Below are 20,681 nucleotides of genomic sequence, written 5' to 3'. Positions count from 1 at the left end.
ACTGTGCGTATAGGCTGTGAACTCGTTGTTTTCATTCATATCAAAATCCACATCTCTCTTGACGAAGCATACTGCAGCCCCGACGCATAGTGGGGAGAAAGTACATTTTTTGGTTCAAAATACGGTTCCGGCTGAACCTGTGGACTGATCTGGATGTTTTTCAGTTTTTCAATTTTTTTATAACTAAATAAATATGACGACAAAAATGACAATTTTTTATAAATAAATAAATATGTCGAAAAAATGGCATTTTTTCTATTTGTCGTTCCCGGTGTTTAATGTTTTTTTAAGTTATATTGGAAGAAATTTGAATGGAAACAATTTTTCAATTCCAAAATTTTCTCTAAAGAATATTCTTGTTAATATCATAGACAAATTGAATAAAAAATGCATTATTCAGGCATTTGGCGTCCGAAAATTTCGCTTTTTCGATGTCGCTTTCTCTGATTTAGGAATCTCATGATAATTTCAGAAAAATTGATAATTCGTTCATAAATTTTATGATTAAAAAAAATTTAATACTCAGTTGCATTATTTGGCTATGTGTCGACCGAAAAACTCATTTTTTTCAATGTCAGTCTTTTTAGTTTGGAACTTCACGTAATCAGTATTATTATAAGAAATTGTAAAATAAAAATCAATAATTTAAATTTCCCTGACAATCATAATGGTCTTTCATTAAATCAGTCGATGGAAACGTAAACAGTCTATTTTAAACTTTCTGTTGTTTTTCCATAATAACCACATGTTTTTTGAAAGACGCGAAGTTGGCTAAATGAAACTTTATCGCTCTAAAAGATTGTATGCAACAAATTTTATTCTTAGTTTTTTCTGCGCACTGGCACACGGCTGTGCAACTACGTAGGACAGCAGTTCTTGAAATCATTATATTAACTGTTCAGTATACAGGCGTTCTTGTATATATCTTGTTTTGTGTTTCTTGTTTCTTGTCTGTGTTTTTGTTTACTGTGTTTTGTTGTGAGAGTTGTTGCGAAAGTGAACATTTTTCTAAAGTAAAGTGGCTCCGCTTACTAGGAGTAACAGCAGAAGAAAGAAAAATTGCAAGAAAAGGGGAAATAGTCCAGTCAATGAAGGATTTGAGAAAAAAATTCGTAAAAGTAGCATTTTTTTCACAGATACGTTGGCAATTGCTTTATAAAGATATTGTAAAAAGTCCCCAAACATACGTGTACGGTAAAGTTCCGAAATTATGGAAAGTGTTAAACAATAACATGTTTTTTAAAATTACTCGAGAACTGTTGATTTTAGGTGGAATATGGTGATGTGAAAAATGTTCATAATTTTATAGTGCACAAAAAAGGTTCTATCTATTGTGGACCTATTATCAACGGCTGCGCTATGAAATTGGATTAGCTGCACAATTCTTTTATTTCTGAACAAATAAAATAAAATCTCAAATATCCTGGAAAAAATGTTGGAAATATATCATGCGATTTCTAAGGGTTCAATATCATCGAAAGAGGTAACCGTTCTCGCCCCCGCTCCCATTGCTGCCATTAGGACTCATAATCACAGCTGCTTCCGATATCATAGCTAAATTTTTGAAATTTACTTGTTTAAAGCTTTAAAAGAGGCCTTAAATATTATTATTCTGACCTACAAATTGGAAAATTTATTGTATGAAATGGAGGAACACTTGCAAGAAGTTTCATCTCAAAAGCATCCCCTTAAACATATCAAATTGTACACTGAAGTTGAGCTCATTTTATACTGATAGTTTGTCATGCAAATGACTTAGTCTTTTTTTTTTTGTTAACAGGAACCTGCATTTGCTCCAGTACAAATCGCTTGATATATTTCCGACATTTTTTCCAGGATATTTGAGATTTTATTTTATTTGTTCAGAAAAAAAAAGAATTGTGCAGCTAATCCAATTTCATAGCGCAGCCGTTGATAATAGGTCCACAATAGATAGAACCTTTCTTGTGCACCATAAAATTACGAACATTTTTTCACATCACCATATTCCACCTAAAATCAACAGTTCTCGAGTCATTTTAAAAAACATGTTATTGTTTAACACTTTCTAGAATTTCGGAACTTTGCCGTACACGTATGTTTCGGGACTTTTCACAATATCTTTATAAAGCCATTGCCAACGTATCTGTGAAAAAATGCTACTTTTACGAATTTTTTTTTTTGAGTGATATTTGTTCCCCATTGGCTGGACTAAAGGTACTCTGCAAAATCCGATCGGTTGTTGGATGGGCGCTTGTTTCAGCAAAATAAATGTGAAACAGCGTTAGGTAAGTATGCTTCACGTTTTTACATTCTCCTCAGAGAAGGTATTAGATTTGCGTAAAATTTTAACCTCCCCCCCCCCCCCCCCGCCCAGTTTTTGTCAAATATCCACTTTTCGAGACCCCTTAAATCCGACAAACAGGTTTTTACAAAGGACCCCACACCAAATGTACAGTAAAATGGCCAATCGTGAAAAATTCTAAAAAAAATTTTTTTTTGTATTTTCGAACCTGCAAAGCAATAATTCGAAGGAAAAAAGTAAGAAAAATGGACAGTTTTTTTTACAAACAATTGTCAAAGTTTCAATTTTTACATGAATTTTAATAGAAAAATGCTGATTTTCGTGAAAAGTTTTTTTCTCCTAAACTAACAGTTGGATTTGGTTTAAACTTGCACATTTTTACTATCATTCCTACCAAAACAAAAGGTTCATATCCAAGATCTAGAAAGATAAACGGTTTATGGGGTATACACCATGATATAAGGGTGTTTTCATACCTCAAACACCCAAGTATGGAAATTATCATTTCTTAGTAACTAAAGTCACTAGGTATTTTTTATTCAATTCAAAATTAACTTTTCGTAAGGAATATATCAATCAATGTATTAATAAAAAAATCTTTGATGCTTCAATTCATTTAAAATATCGATTTCCTTGGTTCAATAAATAGGAGGTGATTAGAAACCTGTATATATTTTAAAGTGATTCTGCTCATTAATGTTATAGTAAAAAATTTCTGGTACTTTATCTCGTTTAAAATATCGATTTCCTTGGTTCAATAATTAGGGTATGATTAAATGACCCTAAAAATAAATTCTAATGCAAATCCTGCTAAAAAACGCTACCTGTACATATGTTAAAGTGATTTTGTTCATCAATGTTATTATAAAAATCTCTGGTACTTTATCCCGTTTAAATTATCGATTTCCTTGATTTAATAATCAGGGGATGATTAAATGAACCTGTAAATAAATTCTAATGCAAATCCTAATAAAAAATGCTACCTGTATATATTTTAAAGTGATTCTGTTCATCAATGTTATAATAAAAAATCTCTGGTACTTTAACCCGTTTAAATACAGATTTCCTTGGTTCACTAATTAGGGGATGATTAAATGACCCAGAAAATAAATTCTACTGCAAATCCTGATACGAGTAAATAAGGCTACATGCATATATTTTAATGTGATTTTATAAGCCTGATCTTTGGTGATTTATTCCTTACGAAAATTTAATTTCTCTGCTTCTCTAAATAAGGGATGATTAAACAACCTCTTGACGTGCACACTTCCTCTACTTATCTGAAAGTTATTTCATACCCTAGTAATTGAATAAAAAATACCTAGTGACTTTAGTTACTAAGAAATGATAATTTCCATACTTGGGTGTTTGAGGTATGAAAACACCCTTATATCATGGTGTATACCCCATAAACCGTTTATCTTTCTAGATCTTGAATATGAACCTTTTGTTTTGGTAGGAATGATAGTAAAAATTTGCAAGTTTGAACCAAATCCAATTGTTAGTTTAGGAGAAAAAAACTTTTCACGAAAATCAGCATTTGTCTATTAAAATACATGTAAAAATTGAAATTTTGACAATTGTTTGTAAAAAACTGTCCATTTTTCTTACTTTTTTCCTTCGAATTATTGTTTTGCAGGTTCGAAAATACAAAAGAAATTTTTTTTAGAATTTTTCACGATTGGCCATTTTACTGTACATTTGGTGTGGGGTCCTTTGTAAAAACCTGTTTGTCGGATTTAAGGGGTCTCGAAACGTGGATATTTGATAAAAACTGGGCGGGGGGGGGGGGGGGGGGGGGGAGGTTAAAATTTTACGCAAATCTAATACCTTCTCTGAGGAGAATGTAAAAACGTGAAGCATACTTACCTAACGCTGTTTCACATTTATTTTGCTGAAACAAGCTCCCATCCAACAACCGATCGGATTTTGCACATTTTAAATATTTCTGAGACCATAAGAACCACTCCTACTATGTCAACACCTAAAATGTTAAAAATGAAAACTTTGATGGTCGATATTTGGACAAAAAAAACGTCAAAAAATTTCTTTTTTTATCTCAATAATTATAGAGTGGGTGAGAATGTTCAGCAAAAACCCTACAAAGCACCCCTACTATATCAACACCTAAAATGTTAAAAGTTACAAGTTTGATTTTCGAATTTGAAAATATAAAAACGTCAAAAATTCTACCTTTTTTATCCTAATAATTATAGAGTGCGTGAGAAAGTTTAGCAAGACCCCTGAAAACCACCCCTACTATATCCGCACCTAAAATGTTAAAATTGACAAGTTTGATTGTCGATATTAGAAAAAAAAAGACATCAAAAATTCTCTTTTCTTATCTCACTAATTATAGAGTGGGTGAGAAAATTCGGCAAGACCTCTAAAAACCACCCCTACTATATCAACACCTAGAATGTTAAAAATGACAAGTTTGATTGTCGATATTCGAAAGTATAAGAACACCAAAATTCTCCTTTTTATCTCACTAATTATATAAAAAGTGAGAATGTTCAGCAAGAAACCTAAAAAGCACCCCTACGTATCAACACCTAAAATGTTAAAAATGACAATTTTGATTTTCGATATTTCAAAATACAAAAACGTCAAAAATTTCCTATTTTTACCCCACTAATTAAAGATTCAGTTAAAAAGTTCGTCAAGACCTCTAAAAACCACCCCTACCTTATTTACACTTAAATTGTTACAAATGACAAGTGCGATTATCGGTATTTGAAAATATAAAGACGTCAAAAATTCTCTTTTTTTACCTCACTAATTATAAAGTGGGGGAGAATGTTCTTCAAGACCCCTAAAAACTACCCCTACTATGTGCACGCCTAGCATGTTAAGAATGACATGTTTGATTGTCGATATTCGACAGTATAAAAACATTAAAAATTCTCTTTTTTATATCACTAATTATATAAAAGGTGAGAATGTTCAGCAAGAAACCTAAAAAGCACCCCTACTTATCAACAACTATAATGTTAAAAATGACCAGTTTGATTGTCGATATTTGAAAATATAAAGACGTCAAAAATTCCCTTGTTTATTTCACTAATTACAGAGTGGGTGAGAAAGTTCGGCAAGACTTCTAAGAACCACCCCTACCTTATTTACATTTGAAATGTTATAAATGACAAGTTTGATTGTCGATAATTGAAAATATAAAGACGTCAAAAATTCACATTTTTTACCTCACTAATTATAGAGAGTGTGAGAAAGTTCGGCAAGACCCCTAAAAAGCATCCCTACTATATCCATACCTAAAATGTTAAAAATGACAAGTTTAATTGTCGATATTTTTAAAATATAAAGGCGTAAAAAATTTTCTTTTTTATTTCACTAATAACAAAGTGGGTGAGAATGTTCGGCAAGACCTCTAAAAACCACCCCTACCTTATTTACACTTAAAATGTTATGAATGACAAGTTTGATTCTCGATAATTTAAGAGATAAAGACGTCAAAAATTCTCATTTTTACCTCATTAATTATAGAGTGAATGAGAAAGTTCGGCCAGACCGCTAAATAGCATATCTACTATATCCACACCTAAAATGTTCAAATTGACTAGTTTGATTGTCGATATTTGAAAATACAAAAACGTCAAAAATTCTCTTTTTTATCTGACTAATTATAGAGTGAGGGAGAAAGGTCGGTAAGACCATTAAAAACCACCCCTACTATATACACACCTAGCATGTTAAAAATGACAAGTTTGATTGTCGATTTTCAAAAGTATAAAAACATAAAAAATTCTCTTTTTTATCTCACTAATTATAGAAAAGGTGAGAATGTTTAGCAAGAAACGTAAAAAGCACCCCTACTCATCAACACCTAAAATGTCAAAAATGACAAGTTTGTTTTCCGATATTTGAAAATACACAAAGGTAAATAATTCTCTTTTTTTTACCTCACTAATTATAGAGTGAGTGAGAAACTTCGACAAGACCCTTGAAAACCACCCCTACTATATCCACACCTAAAATGTTCAAATATCGAAAATCAAACTTGTCATTTTAAACATCTTAGATGTTGATATGGTAGGGGTGGTTTTTAGGGGCTTTGTCGAACTTTCTCGCCCAATCCATAATTAGTGAGATAAAAAAAGAGATTTTTAGGCGTTTTTATATTTTCAAATATCAACAATCAAACTTGTCATTTTTAACAATTTAGGTGCGGATACATTAAGGGTGATTTTTAGGGGTCTTGTCAAACTTTCTCACCCACTCTATAATTATTGAGATAAAAAATGAGGATTTTTGACATCTTTATATTTTCAAATATCCACCATCAAAATTATATTTGGTATGTTCGAATAATGGGAGAGTTGTAAAGTAGTTAACCCCCTGAAAAATAAAAATTTCAAAAACTTCTTTCGATAAAATATCATTTTTTGTCATTCTAAATGGTTCAGTCAAAACACAATTCGGGAAAAAAGCTTAAATTTCTTTCATATGAACGGTCGTAACCTCAAGTACATCAAAATATGTTAAAAGATCATTAAACAAAAATTGTGAATCTGGAAAATATCTACAGATTTTTTTATAGATTATTTTTTGTCAGAAGACGTAGTTTTCGCTATAATTGAGAAAAATACCATTAAAGGCCAAACAAAACAACCCGCTGTGTGGGCACACTCTCATTACAACTTTGTCTTGTAATTTCTTTTTCGTTTCGTGATTGGGGTTTCAACAAATTAATTGTTAAAATGTTTTAAATGCTATTTTTTGCAATCAAACCCCAAAACGGAACTACCCAAAAATAATTCCTCACAAATTAATTCATTTTTACATTATCATCAGAGAAGATATTTGATTTGTGTAAAATTTGACCACCACCCAGTTTTCGTCAGATATTCACGTTATGAGACTCACTAAATCCAAAAAAAAATAGGTTTTTATGAATGTGTCGGATTGTATGTACTTCAGTCTGCCTGTGAGTACGATATTTTTTGAAAAAGTGGATCTATTAGATTGAAATATTCAGTAGCTTTTTTAGACAGCCATTCAAAACATGTAAAAAATAATTGATCTTCACTTATTTTACAAGGGGCTCAACACTATTTTTTTAAAAATTGAATCCGCTTAAGGGTGTTGGTTAAATACAACTTTGAATCTTTCCTTTCATATATACAGCACTGACTCAACATATATTTTATCCAAAGAATTTGAGAACGAAATAAAGACAACTTGTCGAATATCCGGGGTTTTGCGAGATCCTCAAATCAATCAATTGTTTAAAAATAAAACCGTTTGTTAAGAAAATCATTATTTTCACGGAATATTAATTTTTTTGAAGAAAGAAATAAGCGGGTAGCAAACGACAGCCCTTGAACGGTTAGAATCGTTTGAAAATTTATTTTCTTATTCCCAGTTCTGACATCATAGAAGAATTCTCGCAAGATAACAAGTTTTCGAATGGCCACGAATTAATGACGGCGACCCTAAATTTTGCGAACAACCTGACGAAATGGAGAAAAAAAGAAAATAAACTGACATGTTCTGTGTGTGTGTGTGTTGTAACTGCACTGGTAAGCCACTAAAATCCTTTGGGAAGATATATATTGAGCCAGTGCTGTACATAGAAAAAAATTCAAAGTCGGATTTAATCAAGACCCTTAAAACCAATCTAAAGCTTATGAAAATGAAGAGCTTTGAGTTGAAAAACTCTTTAATAACCTCAACGAGAAATAAATATTTTCTGATTTTTAAAAACCTCTGTAAAAGGCACAGTTTTCCATTCATTCAATTCTATTATAAACCTTTTTAACCCAGTTTTTAAATTAAAATAAAAATTCCTAAACAATAATTTAAAATATGTAGAGAAAAATTGATCGCTTGTTTAAATATTATCTATTCAAAAAATTACTCAATACTTTTTTTTCAAATATAAAATACTTCGAAATCAGAAGAAAAAATAATTCTGTAAAGAAACGTATTGTGCAAGAACTTGCAGATTAAACGTGATGGAGTCTCACGGTGGTCGGATGAAAAATATTTGTTTTCTCCTCCCTTGCATTCTTAACTATTTTATTTGAAAAATTTCTAATTGAAAATTTTTTAATTGTTCTTTTATTACATGGAAGGCATTGTTAATAAACTGTTCAAAAATATTATTGAATTCATTTTCCTGAAATATTTTGCTTTTCAAACGCATAACAGTTTTTTAAATTATACAAGATATTTTCTATGAATAATAAATTCTTTTACTGAAAAACTTAATTTTATTAAGTTTTTATAAATATGAATATTAATAATATTCGCATTAAAATTTCCCATTAATAATATAAAAATATAAAAGAAGGTTACTCTGATATTAATTTAAAATTGTATTATTATTATTACACTATTAAGCCATTTCCATTTCGGGGTAGGCGTGACTCACTCAGAGGGGAAGGAGTAGTGTGTGGAAGGGATAGAGAATTTTCAGATTGATCCAGAATTCTCGTGTTATTTAAGTAAATAACACGTTTGTTCCGCAACACTGTCCCGACCTAGGTTGCTGATCAATGTCTCTAGCAATCACCCCAAGCAAAGAACCTCACGAAGTCGTTATGTAAGGTTCCCCACTTGGGTCCATTAGTGACCAAGGTCTTTTGTTTCAGGCGTTATTCACTCTACTGACACTCTTTTTATTAACTATTTTCCGCCATACTTTCCTGTCCTGGCATACTTCTCGAGCTTCTTTTATGTCCATGCATTTTTTCACGCAGGCTCTCGTGTTTCTGTGACTTCTTATGTCTCTTCTAACTAGGGTCTCATTCACACATTCTGACCATTCTTTCCGCGGTCTACCTCTGGGCACGCTGCCATTTACTTTACCTTGGTACACTTGTTTCGCTAGTCGTTCATTTGGTATTCTCTCAACATGTCCGAACCATCTTAACCGATTTCTTTCCCATGTGTCTCCTAGCGTCTCTTCTGCACCACATTCTTTTAAAATTATCTCGTTACTTACTTTGTCCATCAGGGTTTTCCCGCATATTATGCGCATGAATCTCATGTTAATTGCGTTAATTTTACTGTTATCTTTTTCTTGATAAGTCCATGTCTCGCTGTCGTATATAAAGTCGGTACAAATATAAAATTATGTATTGCCATTTTAGCTTTATTTGATATATTTTTACTTCTGATAAGAGGACATACTCTACCAATAACCTTCTTACCTTCGTTTATGCGTCTATCCAATTCCTGATCTATCTTCCCCTCCCTAGTAAATAAGCTACCAAGGTATACAAACGTATCAACTTGTTCAATTCTCTCATAATTTTATAAAACATTGCATAGTGTTTTCTCACTCTTTCCTTCGAAGACCATAGTTTTTGTTTTATTTGCGTTAATTTTGAGGCCCATGCTCTTCATGCTTGCATTTAGTTTATTCAACATTTTTTGTAAGTCTTCGATTGACTCTGCCATAAAAACCTTATCATCTGCGAACGCTGACACACGTACCCTTACTGTTTCGAGATCCACGCCCTCTTCGTCGGAAAGAGCCATTTGTAAACACTTGTCCATAAATAATAGAAATAACTATGAAGAGAGTTCATCAATATCGAAAAATATCATTAGATATGAATTTTAAAATAATTCAATTTTGAAGGACTAATTCTCGCAGGGTTTTTTAAGCAAATTAAAAAATCTTTAACTATTAACTGGAAAATGCACATTTATTTCCCTTTGACAAGAATTAACATCAGAATTAATTTTTCCTCTTCATAAAAGAAACACAGTTTTATTTTTTCAAATTAAAAAAAAAGTTCTAGTGGTGCCAGGAAGTTTTCAAACTTTAAAAAATTTTAAGTGTTTGATATTTACTCTATAGGTGTAAAAATTATACATATTTTATATACTATTCACATAGAAAGTAAGGATATAAAATTAAAAATTATGAAAAAAGTGCTGCCTAATTAAGGAATTAGTGTTTAATTAAGGAACAATTATTTTTTTGAATTCGTCTAGATTAGAATTTTTTTGTAAAGTTGAAAAATCTGTTGCCTAAAAGTTATTTAGTTTTAAATTAGAAGAACACATAATAATAATTTATTTTTTAAACTCTTTTTTTTCTATTATAACTTTCATGTATTTTGCCATTTTTTTTCAAACTACTATTATCGAACACAAAAGTTTTGTGTAAACAAAATACAAGTATGTCTTGCAACTCTAATTTCAATTAAATAAGCTTTACATAACAAAATTTTTAACTTTTCGAAAATCAATTTTAATCTAGCCCAATCCAAAAAAGTAATATTTTTTATTGAAAAAAGAATTCCTGTATTTAACAGGAATATTTATCATTATTTTAAAACCCTCAAAGTGCATACATGGTAAAAATGACGGTAAAGTGCATCGTGGGTGTTCAACACGGCAGCGTGTTTAATCATGTATTGTTTAACCCTTATTGAACATTTTGTCACAATAAAATGATCCGATATATTTTAAGGTATCTTTCATAAGGTAAGTTTGATTTTAGAGCAATTTATTTATTTTAAGTTTAGTAAAAAAATTGTTAAAAATTATTTTACCTCCACTTTTAGCAGCTGCTACTAGCTGACTGACGCTTGACGCATTATGCTAAATGACTTTACTTGCAGTTTGAATATTTCTTGGGGTGTCGGGTACCCACAATGCACGATTAACGAAAATCTATACGGTTGAAAAATTCGAAATGGTTTAATTTTAAGTAGATTAATAAATTCTAATTATCAGCGACAAAAATTATAGACGTAGTACATTTGTATCCTCTTGATGATTTGAGGAATGAAATTACTTTTGAGTCTTGCACAATTATTTAAAAATTAAAAACGCTTTATTATATCTATTTAAAAAATGTAAATTCTTACCACCAAAAACATACCGACGCAATAAACTTAGAATTTAAAAAAATTGTTTTATGAGTGATTTGATTTGTGTTTCAATCTAAAGTTAGTAGTTCATCAAAGTTGCAAATTCCTATCTAAATTTTCATCATTAAAATTGATTATGTGCAACAATGTTTTGAATTCTATAAATATTATTGAATTTCAAAATAATTGTAACTCAAAATAAAATAGTGAAAAAGAATTATCACTACGAACCAACTTCATGCTACTAATAGAATGTATTAGCAGAGAAGGGAATTAACTTCATACCGTGTAAACTTGTCGATTATTATATTTAATAAGATACTTATGTAGTGCGAAGTGAATTAATTTATACCAATATATTCATTTTCATACTATGTGTGCAATGTCCATTGTATCCAGTGTATAGTTCTTATATTGCGAAAACTGATGTGATTCTATCTTGATTAAATAGCTATCTTTCAAGTAAATGTGATATTCGTTTCATATTATTAATTAGTTGAAGACACATATTCAATCATTATTCTAAGGGAAATTATTTTTTCGCTGAATACATTCATGTTCTCGTCTCAAGAACATGAACATTTTTTAAATTAAAATATTAGTCAAAATAAGTACAGTTAAACTCTTTTATAGCGCCGATTTTGGGGTTGACGGTGAGTGGGAACTAACTCATTGTAGGCTATTTCGCTTTTGTTTGTTCACGCCTGAGTGCTCGCCTGAGTAACAACCTCAATTCCCACGCACCTTGCGCAGCTCCTTTTAAAGCTACACGCAGCGCGGCATCAATGTCAGAAGGGCTATAGATGGGAGGGCTACTTAAGGGTTTCACTGTATATGAATTTATTTGGATGAAAGAAACATTTTCTCACAATTTTGGTTATTTATCATAAGAATATAATATTCTTAATTAAATATTTTATTGGATTTCAAGCAACTAAGTATAACAGAGAAAATTAACTCAATTGCTTTTTGCTTGGGGTAAATATATTCTTGTTTCAAATATGTGTCGTGATTCTATTATTTTCTTGATTCGAGAAAATCGGTACCTTGTAAAAGGAAAATACTTGCTTCTTTCAAGTAAATTCAGCCAAGTAAATTAGTCTACTTGATTTAATGCAAATTTTTTTTAGTGTAAATATATTTTACTTTGACGCATCAATATATTAACGTTTAACAATGATTTTTAAATTATTTTTTTTTAATAAATATAGTGTTGCCAATTACTAAAATTCGTAAAAAGGTCATGTTCCGAAGTTGTATAATTTTTCCGTAATATTTAAAAAACTTTATTTCTATTTTATGCATAACCGCCATACTGCCGTTGTTCAAGTTTAGACTTCAACCAGGTTTTAAAATTTAAAGTAAGTTTTTTCCCAAAACCATAAAATGTCCCTTTGGTATCTAGGCAATAATGATTCAGGAAGGAAAAGTTTGCACGAAGGCTTAAATGGTTTGAGTGAACCCTCCGAGGTAACCGCCTTCAACATAGCTTTAGTGCAGCTTCTTAGGTTTAGAATTATCTTAAAATTATCATCTGTCTCTTAACCATTATGCAGCGGCGTTGCCATTTTTCTGATTTCAATGTCTTTCAAAATTCAATCTTCACTGACAGTGTTGCAATTTTCAAACGCTTGTACCCTCAATCCCTGCAAAAGGGTTATTTTTTTTACAAGTCCAACTTGAATATTTACCTCTTTATCAGTGTACTTATAGATGTCTTCATAATAAATGTATTTTAAGGCATTTTTTAAAACTTTTATTGACTTTACCAGAACTCTTTATATTTTCACGAAATTTCTAAACTTTTTGAACTTTTCAACTTTCTGAACATAGGACGCGCTAAATTAATTGCGCATTCAAACATTGGTCCTTCGCGAAACCGGATATAAAATCCGAATCACAAGTGAATAACCGGGAATTACGTAAATAAATAATTCTGCGTTTTTATTGTGTTTTGAACTTGAACTTTTGTGAACGTTTAAATCAAATAAATTTAATAGTGAACTCTTCGGAACTGTGAGTGAACTGTGAGTGATTTAAGGGCGATTAATGAGTATTCTCTTATCGCACTCTAACAAATAACTCAAAATATTCAAATACTTAAGAATTTGTGAATTTGTGAACTTTTTTGTACATAAATACAACGTGAACATATCAACTGAACTTTGTGGATATCAATTTTACTTTGTGGTTTGACCTCCTGGACAACAAGACAAGGAGGAATCCAGGAAAGCTGAAGAACATCTCTTCGGTTGGTGAGTCTCCAAGTCTCTATTCCTATCCTTGATTTTTCCTTTAATTTCGATGTGAATTTAAAAATCATTCAGCAAAAATGTCTTTAGATGCGTGGAAGAGAAAACGAACGCCACTTACGTCAAAACTAACTAGATTTAAAAATCAGTTCGAGGCGTACGATAAAGCGTCGGGATTAGGTACGTGGGCTATTCAGCTAGCTAAATTTGAACCAGTGTATGATGAATTTGATCAAATACAAAGAGAGATTGAAATGTTAACTATGCCAGAAAACGAGGATCTAGAAATTCGAGAGCGTTCCGAATTTGAAAATGCTTATTTTGAAATAGTCTCGCGTGTTACAGAATTTATTGAGCAAAGTCGCTTAAGTAACTTGACAACATCGACTTCTGGCCGAGTAACTATTTCACCTCATGAACAGCAATCTCAACCATCATCTATTACCGAACTTGCGAATCTCCTTTTAGCAAATGCATTAATTTCTAATCTTCCTAGTCTTAAATTGCCAACCTTTGACGGTTCATATAAGGAGTTGGTAAAGTTTCGTGATTCAGATAAGACAATGGTACATGAACATCCAGGACTTTCAAATATCCAAAAATTTCATTATGTAAATTCTGCGCTGACAGGAGATGCTGCTCGTGTGATTGAATAATTAGGTGTCTCAGACGCAAACTATACTCTTGCATGGCAAGGTCTTTTGGATCGATACGAAGATTCTAGGTCACTTATACATTTTCATGTTAAAGCACTTTTTGATTTACCTGTGATAACAAAGGTCACTTTTAGTGCTCTGAGACAGTTAATTGATGATGCGAACAATCATTTATACGCATTGAAATCGTTAGGAGAAGAAACTGGTAATTGTAAATATTTGCACCGTGTTGCTACTGAAAAGCCAGAATCAGATAATCTAAATAATCAAAAGAAGCCATGTACAAAAACGGGAAATTCGAAGTTTTCTCAGTGACTCACTTCTCACGCAGCTACTAAGAAAGTATGCCCTCTCTGCCAGGAATCTCATACACTATACAGTTGTGAAAAATGAAGGGCACTTCCCGTAGAATCTAGGATCGATGAAGTTAGGAAATTGCATTGTTGTTTTAATTGTTTAACCTCTGGGCATCAAAATCTTCAATGTTACGCCGCTCCGTGCAATAAATGCCACAGGAAACACAACTCCCTTCTTCATCTCGATAATAATTATAAACCTAAAGAAAGATCTAAAAATAATTCAGAAAACAAATCCGTCGCGAATTAAGAACCAGCGAACTATGAATCAAAAAAGGCTGTTATTGTCGCTAATATAAATTAAACCAGTAATGAGCATGTCATACTCGGAACTGCCATGGTTTGGGCAAAAGATATTCATGGAAAATACCATGAATTTCGCGCATTAATTGATTCTTATTCGCCAGTTCATCTAATGATATATGAACTTAGCCAGCGTCTTAGTCTTCCTTTGTCAAAATCAGAGCCTGTAGTTTCGGGAGTATTCAAATCGTCTCAAGAACCTAAATATTGTGCAAATATTTTAATTGTTTCTAAATGTTCTCGAAAGAACTTAATTGCATAATTACACCGGAAATCACTGATAACATGCCTAATATTGTCATGCGTAGAGATGATTTTGAAATTCCAAAAGAATTATAGTTAGCTGATCCTTTATTTACCGAAACACGACCAGTTGATTTGCTAATTGGTGGAGGATTGTTTTGGAAACTCATGTGTGTAAATGAACAACAGTACCAGCTTCACAGTGATCAGCCGATATTGCAAAAGACAAAACTTGGATGGATCGTTGCAGGTCCCATGCAATTACCTTCTCATCATTCCAGAACGGTGTGCAATTCAATTACAAATCAACAATTGCATAAACAAGTCGAACGATTTTGGGAAATCGAGAATCATTCTATAAAAAAGATTTCCTCTGAGCTCAATCCACTGGACGATCTTGAACAGCACTTTCTGTCGACAACTGAACAAGATAAGGACGGACGATTCATTGTAACTATACCATTCAAGGATGAGGTTAATGATCTCGGTGAGTCCTACACTAGGGCACACAAATGCCTGCTTGATTTGGAAAGGAAATTGAGTAAGCAGCCTGAATTGAAAAAAGCATATTCGGAATTTATGGAGGATTACGAGAATCAAGGACATATGGTTATGATTTCAGCTAGAGAAATAAAAACTGACAAGGTTGTGAATTATCTACCTCACCACGCTGTCTTGAAGGAAGGAACTACGACGACGAAGATACGCGGTGTTTACAATGGATCATTCCCCACTTCTACCGGACTTTCTTTGAATCAAGTGCAGCGAGTTTGTCCCATCGTTCAAAATGACCTCATTTCTATTATGCTGCGTTTTCGACAACATCCCATCGTTATATCTGCTGACATTGCACAGATGTATCGTCAAATAAAAATTAATAAAAATCAACAGGACCTTCAGAGAATTTTATGGAGAGCAGACCCATCTCTGCCTATTTGCCACTATCGCCTTACAACTGTCACATATGGGACCGCGTCAGCTCCGTACTTAGCCACGCGAGTCTTGCGACAAATTGGAGAGGAAAACAAGAATAGCTATCATGTGGCCAGCGAAGTCATCATTCGCGATTTCTACGTGGATGACCATCTCACTGGAACTTCTACTGTAGAGGAAGCAAGACAGCTGAAAGAGGAAAGTACGAAGCTTCTTGCAGCATCAGGAATGGAACTTTGGAAATGGGCCTCCAATGAACCACGGGTCTTCAGCGATTTAAATCATTCGACGTCAGAAAGAATGATTAAATCTGATAAGGATCCTAGGACTTTAGGATTGTTTTGGAAACCGGAAACGGATGAGCTTCAATATTTGGTTAAAGAACAGGAAAAACAACAAATAACGAAACGAAGTATTTTATCCACAACTGCGAAAATTTTCGATCCCTTCGGCCTGGTGGGTTCAGTTATTATTCGTGCGAAGATTATTCTTCAAAAATTGTGGGAATTAGAACTTAGTTGGAATGAAGCTCTTCCCCAAAAATTTACAAACTCTTTGGACTGAATTCAGCAGTAAGCTCAACGCATTGAACAACATATCTGTACCTAGGTTTGTTTTATGCGAAAATCCTGTTTCTATTGAATTGCATGGATTTTGTAATTGCATGGATTTTGTGATTAAAATTTGGAAAAAAACTATTTCTGGTCGGATTCAACAATAACCCTGTGTTGGATTAAATCGCCGCCCAGCCGCTGGAAAACATTCGTCGCTAATCGGACGAGTGAAATCCAAGAACTTACAGGCAATAATTGGACCATGTCATTTCTGAGGAGAATCCATCTGACGTTATCTTTCGTGGAACTGACCCAGAAAAATTACGAAATCACGATCTTTGGTGGAAAGGACCAGAATGGCTCTCGCAGCCAACGGAAAATTGGCCCTCTCATCAAATGTCAAATCACGTCGACACTGAACCTGTATTAGAAGAACGAAAATGCGAGCATGTTTTAATTGTAACGCCGATGAATGATTTTAATTTACTTGAACGCTATTCATCTCTTAACAAACTTTTTAGAATCACTGCGTATTGTTAAAGGTTTATTCAATGTTTAAAAAGGAATGTAAAGCGTCGACTTGTTAAGAAGGTAGAACGTTCAATGATCGTCGATTCTCCAAGTGCGACAGAACGATCAAGGGCAATGAATTGTCTCTTGAAGTTTGCTCAGGCACGAGATTTTAAATCAGAACTTAAAGACATTGCCGAGTCTAAGCAGGTTTCAAGCAGAGGCAGACTATCTGCATTGAATCTATTCACTGATCCAGCTGGATTGCTCAGAGTGGGCGGTCGCCTTATTAATGTGCCTATAGCTTTCGAACAAAAACATCCTATCATTCTAGCACCAGGTAATCCCCTTACTCTACTTATAATTGCTCATGAACACAATAAATTATTGCACGCAGGATGCCAAGCAGTAATGTCATCGTTAAAGACACGTTATTGGACCTTATCATGTAAAACAATTGTAAAAAAGTTTATCAAAAAATGTATGAAGTGCTTTAGGGCACAGCCAATGAGTCCAGAATATACTATGGGAAATTTGCCATTTGATCGTGTCTCTCCGAATGGGCCATTTCTCACGTGTGGAGTTGATTATGCCGGTCTATTTTTTGTCGTCGAAAAATCACGAAGTCGATCAGTTAGTAAGGCCTATATTTGTATTTTCGTATGTTTTGCTACCAATACAGTTCATATTGAACTAGCGCGTGACATAAGCACGAACGCGTTTTTTAATTGTCTCTATCGATTCGTTTCTCGTCGAGGAAAATGTAAAAATATCCATTCGGACAATGGAACTAATTTCGTGGGGGCTCGAAATGAATTGAAAGAATTAGGAGAACTCTTGAAAAGTCGCGAATTTCAGGAATCTGTCACAGATTTTTTAGCGAATGAACAAGTTACTTGGCATATGATACCTTCCCATGCCCCAAATTTTGGTAGTCTTTGGGAAAGCGCCGTTAAGTCTGCAAAAAAACAATTAAAAATTGTAATAGGGGAAACGCGACTAACATTCGAAGAATTGTATACTTTATTGACACAGGTCGAGGCATGTTTGAATTTGTCGTCCCTTATCACCAATTTCCAATGATCCTAATGATATAATCCCATTAACTCATGGTCATTTCCTTATTGGATACTCTTTAGCGGCAATCCCACAGCAGGATTTGCGAGAAATTTGTAAAACCCGACTTGATCGCTACCAGCACATTCAGTTTATGTTACAGCACTTTTGGCAGCGATGGCAAAAGGAATACCTGAGTCAACTCTAGCAGCGTCACAAAGGGGCACAGTCAAGTGCCTCCCACATTCAACCAGGGACACTGGTTATCATTCGAGACGATAATTTGCCACCGCAAAAGTGGAAAATGGGTCGCATCGACAAACTTCATCCAGGAGATGATGAAGTGACTAGAGTCGTTTCCATTAAGGTTGCCGGTTCAAACATCACCATACGTCCGTTATCAAAAATATGTATCCTACCGATAGAAGGAAATATTTACTTCAATATGTTTTACATGTTTCCCTTTTCAACATTGAAAAAAGGTGCTACATCCATAAGTTGAAATTGTTATCGTCACTTTCGCACATTTCATTTTTGACGTTAAAGATTTCGTAAAATATATACAACTTTATTTTTGCTTAAAGAATGATAATTTTTCATTAATATAAATAAATCATGCGAATAATGAAATATACAAAAAGGATTGCTTCACTCAATTTCTCTTCTTAGTATGAATAATTATTGAATTATTTTAATTAATGTTGATTCATCTTGTATTATTTTAAGTATCGATTTTCAAATAATTGTAAAGTATTTATAAACATACTAACGATTATATAATTACAAACACGAATGTGCAAATCCTTGCGTTTGTAAACTCACGCCAGGTGAGGGTCTGATTATCATCTAAAATCACACGTCTCACTCGTGTATAAGTACAAGCACGCTTATAATAAAAAATCTTTGCTTTTACGCGTCCTAAAACGTTGTAAAATGTACTACTGAGACGTGTCATTTTACGCTTCACGTAAACCTCCGCTTGTTACAGAAGCACACACTTATTTCTGAGCTTAAATGGTTTATTTTACATAGAGATTTATTCCCGTAAAATTTCAGAACAAATGAATAAACAGTATTTATTCTATATAGAAACAATGTCCAAAAATTGGTCATTTTATACATTTTTTCGAGATTTTTTTCAATCTGTATGACAAATACCGTACCTTTTAACAGCACAAAATTTGTATAGCATATTCCCTATACGAAATAGTATCATTTTAGATTCTATAAACCAGTTTGACTTTTTTTACTTATAAGTTACAGGAAATTAAAGTTTTAAAAATTAGCATGATGATTTAGAGCAAAATTTTCTTTAAAATTTTCAATACTTTAATTTCCTATAACTTATAAGTCAAAAAAGACGCAGAGGTTTATAAAGTCTATAATGATATTATTTCGTATACGGAATATGCTATACGAATTTTATTCTAAAATTGTATGGAAAAATTAAAAAGTTTTAGAGATATACCCATATAACTACCACAAATGCTGTATTAAAACTAAAATATGAAGAAAAACATCTTTCCATCTAATCTCACTTGCTTGCTTAAAAATACACATTTCAAACAAAGACACTATTCAAGTACATAAGAAACAAAAAAAACTTACTGCTACAATCGATGCTAAAGCTATTTTTATGAAATACTTTTAAATATAATCGTACATTATCGAAGTGAGATGCCACAAAATAAACTCACACATACATTTTCTTATTACTTTGTATACCGTATTGTAATAATTTAATCAAGCCCAAACATAAATTAGATGAACAAAATTTTAAGAAAATTAGAGAACATTAAGAATAATACACATTTTTAATATCACTTCATCAAATAATTCAATTATATATTCAGATACTACAAATGCGCTACTCAAAACTGCAGAGGAACCGCGATTAGAAATGAATTAGCGCCCATCGAGCTTAGACGCAGGCACTCTGAACATTGCTTCAAAAATGAAGATCAGGATAAAATCGAAACGCTAAAAGATTGGCTAAAACTTCAATGTCAGACGACGTGTACTAAATAAGCTAAAATCTTCAAAAATGGAGACATAATGTAAGATACACGTATTATAATCATGTAATGTGAAAACAGGGTTTTGCAAAAAATTTTATTTTTATTTACCCCGATGCAGCAGTTTTTCTTACCTATAAAGGTATAAAGTCGACCATGCAGAGGTGGAGAAAAGAAGTATATCCAACAAATCCTTCATCAATTCGTCAATGGGCTGATAATATTGAAAACGGTAAGTACGAAAATATTATGAAAGGAAGTACAAAAGAAATCGTACAGGCGGAAATAATAGAAGATGAAGAAGCGAATATTCATATTCTATTTTACAATGAAGAGTTTGTTAGAAAATATGGAAATTCTCTGACTCGTATGTTCCTAGACGGGACGTTTATTATAACACCAAGCGTTCCAGGAGCCCAACAAGTTTTTAATATTGTAGGAGTTGTCGACGGTCACGTAAGTTTGAGAAAAATGAGAAAATAAATCAGTTTTATTTTTAACAAATTTACTTTCTTCACTACGTGAATTATAGAAGTTGTTTATAGTTAATCTATATAAGGCCGATAATAGTACGAGGGTGGATTGATAAGTTTCCGGCCTGACCAAGAGATGGCGCCACTAGGCCTACCTTGAGGTGGCGTTCTATAGTACCATCCTTAGATAGCTT

General features: G+C 32.7%; 2 protein-coding genes across 2 annotated transcripts; both read left to right on the top strand.

Moving 5' to 3' along the window:
- Positions 1-15,114: 15,114 nt before the first annotated feature.
- Positions 15,115-16,443, top strand: LOC117178741. Its single transcript, XM_033370172.1, has one exon. The coding sequence runs from the start codon at positions 15,115-15,117 to the stop codon at positions 16,441-16,443; it is 1,329 nt and encodes a 442-aa protein (XP_033226063.1).
- Positions 16,444-17,036: 593 nt separating this feature from the next.
- Positions 17,037-18,026, top strand: LOC117178740. The gene has a single exon (XM_033370170.1). It carries the CDS (start codon positions 17,037-17,039, stop codon positions 18,024-18,026), a length of 990 nt encoding a protein of 329 aa, XP_033226061.1.
- Positions 18,027-20,681: the final 2,655 nt, after the last annotated feature.

Source organism: Belonocnema kinseyi, chromosome 8 (genome assembly GCF_010883055.1).
Source record: "Belonocnema kinseyi isolate 2016_QV_RU_SX_M_011 chromosome 8, B_treatae_v1, whole genome shotgun sequence".
In the NCBI taxonomy this organism is placed as follows: Eukaryota; Metazoa; Arthropoda; class Insecta; order Hymenoptera; family Cynipidae; genus Belonocnema; species Belonocnema kinseyi.
This window is presented reverse-complemented; position numbering and strand designations above follow the sequence as displayed.

What these genes read in the sequence shown, in the direction of transcription:
- LOC117178741 (XM_033370172.1), top strand. Translation starts at nt 15,115, where the DNA reads ATGTGTGTAAATGAACAACAGTACCAGCTTCACAGTGATCAGCCGATA.
- LOC117178740 (XM_033370170.1), top strand. Translation starts at nt 17,037, where the DNA reads ATGATCGTCGATTCTCCAAGTGCGACAGAACGATCAAGGGCAATGAAT.